The sequence below is a fragment of the Trachurus japonicus genome, chromosome 7, assembly GCF_045865225.1.
Source record: "Trachurus japonicus isolate A0001 chromosome 7, Traja_1.0".
In the NCBI taxonomy this organism is placed as follows: domain Eukaryota; kingdom Metazoa; phylum Chordata; class Actinopteri; order Carangiformes; family Carangidae; genus Trachurus; species Trachurus japonicus.
The window spans coordinates 24,598,257-24,606,964 of NC_140913.1; the positions used below are offsets into that span (position 1 = coordinate 24,598,257).

General features: G+C 44.7%; 1 protein-coding gene across 1 annotated transcript; it reads right to left on the reverse strand.

Moving 5' to 3' along the window:
* Nucleotides 1–3,777: 3,777 nt before the first annotated feature.
* On the reverse strand, nt 3,778–6,568 carry LOC146984821 (amphoterin-induced protein 3-like). Its single transcript, XM_085783014.1, has one exon. The coding sequence runs from the start codon at nt 6,566–6,568 to the stop codon at nt 5,504–5,506; it is 1,065 nt and encodes a 354-aa protein (XP_085639140.1). The 3' UTR covers nt 3,778–5,503.
* Between the last annotated feature and the right edge of the window lie 2,140 nt (nt 6,569–8,708).

Below are 8,708 nucleotides of genomic sequence, written 5' to 3' on the forward strand. Positions count from 1 at the left end.
TAGCCTGCTCAATATACCACGGTTAACAACCAATCAGATTGCGGGATTTCACCTTTCCGTTTTATAAATTATAATAGATCCATGTTCACCACACATAGAGCTAATGGCTGCAGGGTCCACTGCCAGACAATGTAAAAGCGTCGGTAGTGTTTTTGTAATTACGTAAGGTTCCTGTAGGGGTCGACAGAAGTTAAGCACTAGCAGCTGTCTAGGCCCAAACTCAAAAAGGGTAGCATAACTTCTGTTGAAAATATATCTAGAGCCCTTTTCCAATATGTAATGTTAAATATTGAGTAGGCTGAAACACACACCTATGTAGCCTATGTATATGTATACATTTACTTGAGTAGATGTGCTTCAATAGCTTCACTGCATAGAGCTGTTGGCTCTCTTGTGTAATGGATTTGAATACTTCTTCCCCTCTCGAGTCGACACACATTGTCATTTGAGCTCAGGTTTGAATAAAAAAAAATAAAAAAAATCCTCACTTTGCACCGTTTGCACATTTGCTCATATTGGCTCAGTGAAGTGTGGCGTTACCTGGGGTTAGGTGTTACCTCAAGAGGTTCCTTTGTACGGTCGTGTTTCAGCACCTCTGAAAATCCTCAAGTTGTTTTCTTCTTTTTTTTCTCCATTATTTGTAGTTTGCAGGCTGTGAGGTGAATATGACCTGACCAAGTTATGTAGTTTAATATGTAAAGCTCCTGCAGCCTGTGTGTATGCAAAACCCTGATGTGAGATTAGACACACAGAACAAAGGAAGTGGCTGCATTTGCACAGAAAAGGGACATATCCAGTCATGTTTTAAGGGGCTACATACATCAGCAGCCTACACCTACAAGCAACATTACTATAATCAGAGTCTACAGCCATGCTGATGGCTCTGTGGCTGTTAGACACTTCAATGCTTTGAGCTTAATGCTAATGTCAGCATAGTAAAATTTGCTAATTAGCACTAAACACAAAGTACAGCTGAGACTGATGGGAATAACATTAGTTTTGAGGGTAATTGTTCACACATCAAATTAAAATTTCGACCTGATGATGGCGCTAGATGAAAAGTAAGCGGATTACCGAAGTTATTACAATTCATGCTGAAGTGGAAAATGGATGTGTGTACCTAATTTCATGGCGCTCCATCCAGTAGCTGTTTAGACATTAAACTTTTCCCATGAGGTTGTCATGGGTTTTAACTGAAGGAAAAAGTCAAATGAAAAGCAAAATGTGGAGGTTTCTTCCTTTTGGGGATCATGAATACAAGATTACATAGCAGTCCATTTAGTAGAGATATTTCAGTCTGGACTAAAGTCCCAGAGCCACCCCATCACTACAGCTGAAAAATAGTACTATAAAATATATTATTGGGTATCACTATCACTATAAGACTTTGTGGATGGGGTGCCAATACTGCCTCTGACTGTGAAGGTATTTTTAATAGAAATAACAAAGCCATATTTCATCAGTTCATTGTTGTCTTTTTAGTGGACAGTGTGACAGATAATAACAAGGGAAGCACTATTACAGCATAATACAATAAAGCCAGTGGAAGCATTGACACAGGCTGAACACTAAGGTAGAATAAAAAGACAAGAGGATGTTGTAGAAACGTGCTCATGAGCCATCGTATAAAACTGCAAATACTGTGAATGATCGTGCTCGTCAAATCTTATAATATCCGACTAAAATCTACTTAGACCGAACGGCCCCAGAGAGACGCGGGGAGGGCCTGGAGACTTCTCCCTGATCTAATGGCTTAGATCGGCTTGTATCACTGCATATGCTCATTTTGTTTGTTTGCAATGAAGTGCGATGGATCCATACATTTGGTTAATGATGCGTTCATGTGCAAAGTTCCCCACGGTGATCCGACTGAATCCTGTCGAACATCCAGCTGTGTTCATATTCAGTGGAGAGGTATGATAAACAGCCTGTAGTCTGCTGTGCTGCTGCAGTCCACATTTATTTTAATCTTTTTCTGGGAAGCAAGCGGCTTACCTGCTAAAAGATCTGCAGAATATGGTTCACAATATATATTATATTGTGTGTGTGTGTGTGTTTCTAAAGCACATATTCCAAGTCAAGTGTCCGGTTTGAATTAAATAAGGGTTTCAGTTGATTCGGTGACACTGGGCCTCCACTGAGCTTGTGTGTGTGGGAGACACAGCATCTGTGGATGTGTCTGCCATAGCTGGATGCCTCCAATCTTGCCTGATGACTGTTTTGACAGTTCAGTAATAGCCCCTGTTGACAGTCAAGGCAGCCCTCCACAAATGAAAGCAATTCAGCTTGTGCCATTCAGAGTGAAATTCCCCTTTCACAGTAATTAGATTCTTGAATAAGATGATTTTGGATCCCTGGGAGCCCAGCTGAACTAGGGAAAACAATTAATCTGCAAAGGGAAGTGCATCCTTTAATTGAAGCCTGATGGAGTGTTTTGCTTTCAGGAAGGGCATCATTTCGAGCGTCAAGCGGTCCTCTCTTTACATCTGGGTGTTTGTTTGAGCGGTTTAGGGTAATATGCAGACAGAGAGAAGAACGAGTGATCCATATAAGCTTGTACCTCTTTTACAGAATGGAAATTCAGATATTATTTCAGAATGTAATTAGTAGGATTATCTGTTCATTTGTAAATGTCACATGCGACACACTCATTCCAATGCAACCCCTATAGCATATTGCTCAATATAGCCACATAGCATATTGCTAGATGACATGAATGCTTCACTGTTGTGATTATTGGATTAGCACGGCTTTGCTCACTTGTGCCCTTGTCCATTTTTTTATTTACATTTTATTAGCTCAATTCAAGCAAAAAGAGGCAATTTCATTCATTCATTCATTCATTCATTACAGTTTGAATACACACAAATTCACACAATGTTTTCACACGCTCAAACAAAACTGTGACTATTGTATAAAAAGCGACAGGCCCTAACAGGTTCATGTGAAACAGGGAAAACTGTAATGCTTCTGAAGTCGAGTAAAGGGAATATGTGTAACAATTTGATGGAGCAAAAAAAGCTGTTCTTTTTATACCGCTATTATTTCCAAATGCACTGCTCAGACCTCCCGTTGTTGGTAAAGTACTCGCTGCCACAAGGTTAAAATAAAATGCTGAATACCAGGATGCTAACTTCACTCATTCTAACTGACATGCTGCCTACACTGAGAGCGAGTCCCACATCAGCCGTGCGCTTACATAACCAGGGTCACCTGTGGTCCCACTGTGAAATAGAAAGCCCTTCATGAAATGCTCACATCGTGTCCTCTGTGTTTTAACCCAGCTGTGTGTGTGTGTGCTGTGTCGGGGAGCGCAACCAGATTAGAGGGATTTAAAAACACTGAAATCGACAAAGCACCTGTTTTTATATCCTTGCCATAATCTCCTCAACCTCATCCCTCCTCCCTCAACTCATCAAACCAGTGTAATGTCCCTGGAAAACAACAGATCATGGCAGACTGAGACACCAAAAAGAAGATGTTACATCACACACGGGCACATGGTGGGTGACATGTTACATAATCGGTGTTCAGTAATTTAAATGATGTTTGTTTACCATTGTGAAAAAAAATTTAAAGTTGAGAAAAAAAGATACTCAGTTGATTAAACAGAGTGCATTACAATGCAGTGGTCGGATTCAGCTTAATCCCTGAGAGTTTAATAGTGATGAAAGACAGTCAGTGCTGTCAAAGAGCTCGTCTGTCCTAGTTACACGCGTGGTTGCCCATTTGACTGTAGATTTCCACCTTTTTTTTTTTTTTTTTTTTTGTCTGTAATTTTACATTCAAGTTGTGTAACAACATTATTCTCCTTGGGGCTGAAAGGAGTCAAATTTTAATTAAGGATTTAGAAACAATCAAAAGCCCCTTGCTCTAATGACATGCCTTCCTTTGTGGGATGCGAGGTTACTGACAAGTTATCTGTGACATTATATGAAGGATTACATCTAATCCTATTCAATCTCAATGCAATCCTTAGTCCCACCGAGTGTGTGCATTCAGATTAAACTACAATCTCAAAACATTATGGATGCTTGGACTCTGAGAAATTGATTTTTTTTTCCTCCTGAGGCTACAGTTTGTCTCATCATGTTTCAAGTATCTTTTTTATCCCCGACCACCCATATGCTCTCCTTCGTCTTGAATGTCATCGGCATGTTCCCATCCCACGCACTTATGTTCTGTCATGGCAGCGTACGCGAGTACTTCTTCGGCATCTTTCATCTCTGTTGTTGCAGTGTGTAAATCTGTCATTTCAAGCATGTTACTCTGTATTTAAAAATTTAAAAAAAACCAAAGCAATACAAAGTACTGGTAAGGCCCCTTGGGGTTTTGCATTAGAACTGCTTGAAGTATTTGTCACTTGAGTTGAAATTTTGTGGTTGTGTTTGTTCGGCGGCGTTCAAAGTGCTCTGCGGTGTTTGATCAAAGCGATGGTGTCTTTGAAGAACAGTCCGGTTGTTTGCTTTTGCTTTGTTGACACTCCTGATTTCTGTACTTCACTATTTGCTAGATAAGCAGAGCGCAGATAGAAAGCCATTGTTTTTTCGCTGCCAGATTAATGCAACAGGTTTGTGCGAGATATGTATATGTGTGATGGATCACCGCAGGATGCACCTCTGTTTCCTGCTAGATAAGACTTTTTAAATGTTTGCTTGAAGCTATACAGCTGCACAGAAACAGTCATTGCTTTTCTTGCTGTATCTTAATTCCCTTTTTTCCCCCCTAATATGATAGTGGCTATAATAATTGCCTTCAAAACCTAAACTACAATAGAAGAGCAGGCAATAGATCTAAAGGGACTGAATGCTTTATTAAGAAAACAGGGGACAGAAGCTTTCGGGGGTTGGATAGAGGTCTCGGTTCTTGTCAAAGCTGCATATCATAAGATATATAGTCAATATATTTCAAAGTTATTTTCAGTGCAATGTAGTGGTAGTGCTACACTAATAATGGAGCTCCTCAATTCAACTACGAGAGGCTGAATTTACTTACTCCAGTCCGTCACAGTCGTAAGCTTGAAGCATTTTCCAGGACTTTTTTTTAATCCTTGTTAAACACTTTGTGCGGAAAGTGAACCAGATTCATTCTCTGATCCCAAGAGAAATATTCTCCCCCCATTGCCGTACCTGAGCACACAGAGAAGTTATTAGCTGATTTTTAGGGCTGATAATGGCTCTACTCTGATTTTGCAGTGTCAGTACATTGACTGTAATAAACCAAAGTTGAAACTTTCATTTCGTCTAGCGGGCCAGATGACAGAGAAGAGCAGAATTGGAGCGGGAGATATTGCTTTTTTTTTTAGGAAGCCTTTTTAACTGCAGCTGACAGTCAGGAAAGAGACATGATGTTCTTTTTTTTTCTCCCTTTACAGTGTTAACGTTCACTTCTAATAACATTGCAATGCTAATTCCTGAGTAAGGACTTTTGATTTGTCCCAAGGTCTTCTTCTCTTTCCTCTGCCTCTGAAGAAAAATGAAAGGGAAAAGAAACGCTATAAAACTCAGCTCTCAGGAGTCCATTCTGTTCCTTCTTCACTTATCATCGGCTCCAAGAACGCGACATGCTTGTTAGTTTGGACTTTGTGCTGCTGGTCTCTGACGGAGGTGGTGGAGAAAACGGACGTCAGGTTGCCGGGGTCGTAGGTCGCGATGGGGATGATGACGGTTTTGGGTTGTTTGCAGCAGCTGCAGCGACACGGAGTCAGGTAGAGGTACATGAGGATGCAGACCATGGTCACCACGCAGCCCAGCAACGTGGTGTATCCGGTGTTGAACGACTCTGCTGCGGGCTGCAGCACCGTCACATTCACCTCCCGAGTTGCATTCACATCCAGTTTAATATCCACCGCCGTGCACACGTACAGACCTGAGTCATTGACCTTGGCGGCGTGGATCTCTAAGGTGCCGTTAGGAAAGAGGCTAATTAGTGTGTCGTTTACGCTAGCCTGGGTGATGATGTACCCCTTGCTGGGGGAGAGCCATGCAAATGAGAGGTTTGTTGTGCTACTCAGGGGCGTTTGGCAGTCGAGACGCACCCTCTCTCCCTCTGAAACCACCACGTTGGAGAGGAGGATGGTCACCGGCTGCGACACGGCCTTCTCCACCGTGCAGTTGTGGAAGAAACGACTGTGCCGCAGGAACCTGAGGGCAGCTCGCGGGTCCCCGTAGATGGAGCAGGTGTGCTCGTCCGTGAAGTCCTTCAGCGAGTCGTAACCCCTCAGGTCCCAGTGCCAGAACACGCTGTACATGGAGCAGTCGCAGATCAGGGAGTTGTTGTGGAGGTACAGGCCCCGCTGCACCGAGCCGGGCAGCGCTTTCACGTCCTCCCAGGGCAGACGGCTCATCCGGTTGGACGAGAGGTCCAGCATGGTCAGGAAAGGATGACTGTGGTCTTGGATTGCGAAGAAGGGGAAGTGCGTGAGCTGGTTGAGGCTGAAGTAGGCCTTCTTCAAGCTGCTCAGGCCCGTCAGCGTGCCGGCCTCCACCTGAGTGATCTTGTTGTCGAAGAGAAGGAGCTCCTCCCGTTCCAAGGCCAGCCGCCCAGCCGCCACAACAGGGTGTCCCATGGAAGTAGCTGCGTCTGGCTCGTGCTGAACCCTCTGGGCAGGGTCTCTGGCGTCCACCGACTAACCACTTGCAGGCGGGTTTTTGGTGGAGGAGAGGGTCGAGGGGGAGGGGGGTGTGGGGCCTGAGGCGGGGCGGGTGGGGGGTGCAGAGAGGTGAGAAGGGGGGCCGATACTGCCGTGTTACATGTCCACAAGCGCTTTGAGAGTTGTCGGTTCTTAGGACATAGTGTGAGCCGATCCTAATGAAGGGGAATGATCAGCCGATTTTTCCCCATACGATACATGGACGGGGCAACATTGAAGGAAGCATGAGGCTTAATTCCAGGCCATGGGTAGGGTTATACGCTGGTGAGGGACAGAATGCAATGGCGTCGTCGTGACTGAGTGGGGGTGGCTGAGCAGACCAGGGCAGACTCTGGGAGAAGGCAGGGCAGGGTGCAGGCGTTTTAGCCCAAGACACTTGGAACCAGGCACTCCGACCCCAGGTTAATAGAATTATGCCTAATTGCCGGTGAGCTAACACCTGATTCTGTGTCGGATGTACACAAGCCAACCGCACTCGCGATTGATCGGACCGTGCTCATCCTCGCAACACGGACTGTGCGAAAGCGATGAGACCGAGGCTGACACTAGACGAGTTCCCAGGCTGTGGCGACTGCTGGAGGATGACTCCCTGTCTCTTTCGACCAGGTCATATTACATTATGTCGATCAGTCTTCGAAGGATGGACCAGTGCGCAGACCGGAGGTTATAACACTTCTGAACTGGGCTCGTGACTAGATCTTCGATAAGAAGGCCCCTACTCTCAGGTTTAGATAGACCACGTCAACCAGACATCTGCACGCAAGACAAATCCCCGTCTTACTCTGCTAATCAAAGACCACGAGTCATACACTTATCCTACAATTCCACTCTCACTGTCGCAACGCGCGACAGTAGACCTCTAATCGAATGATCGACCATGCAAGTTAATACCCAACACAGCGACGTGCCATCGCGGGGTCCTCCTGCACTGCTGCGAGAGGAAAACAGTGAAAAAGCGGCTGTACCACTTCCCACCCCCCGGCCTTCTGGCTGCACAGCGGGGACCATAATCATGTTGCGACAGATTCAAGATTCTTGTTACTTCTAACTGCGGTCTGTCTAAATGGCGCAATGGCACAGAGTGGTACGATAGGTCATGAGGTTGGGGAGTATAGGTGTTGGTAGGATATATTACTCGCACGGCCATGATACAGATGGTCAGATGTCAGGTAAATACAGCTGCATCAAAATACGGAGGTTGCTAGTAGTTATTAAGTAGTGAGGAGGCAGGACAGGCCGACATTATTTCTTAGGGTTAGAGACTGCATGCTTCTAGACGGAGAATCTTTCACGTATATCTTATAGAAGTCGAGTATGAGGGCGTGGGGGGGGTGTTGGTGGAGAGAGTATGTCAGTATGGACTTTGTTGTTTTAGAGGTCGGGTGATTAGGTTGGTCCATCAAAGTCTTCGATAGGACATATGGGGACGGTGTTATCAATTTCTCACTGGGGTATCGTGTTTTTGTCATTCTGGTGGGATTAGTAACTCGGGGTGGCGAGAGAGTTAGTTGGCTTCCTGGTATCACTGGTCATTGGCGTTGGTCTCTGTTTGGCGATATTGAAGTTAAGGATACTCGTGATCGTCTGGGAGATGTGTCTTGGTCATGTTGATCTGTCCTGGATTATGTTATTATATGGTGGGGTGTCTCTATGTTATGTGTTGTTTTGAATATTGGGGGTCGAGGCGGAGAGAATTGACATATCAGATCGTCAAGAGGCAGCGAACATACAGAACTCACACCTTCTCCAAGGGACTGGGGAACTCATGCGAGGGCGTGACCGTTGAAGCGTACACTACACTACAGTACCATCGCCAATATTTACCTCAGAGGCTATACGGGTGGCGCTGTGCTGGTAAAGTACTAAACATAACAAAAAGTCGTCACAAAGCCAGAGGGTCATACGTTCTGATCTTGTTATGAGAGCATTGATATAGGTACATAGATTCTCTGATGAATACAATAGCTAGTCTTTGACTCTGTTTATACAAGTTGTGCAAGGCTAAGTTAGACAGCAGTGGGAGAGAATAATTTAAACTTCAACAGCTGGTGATGTG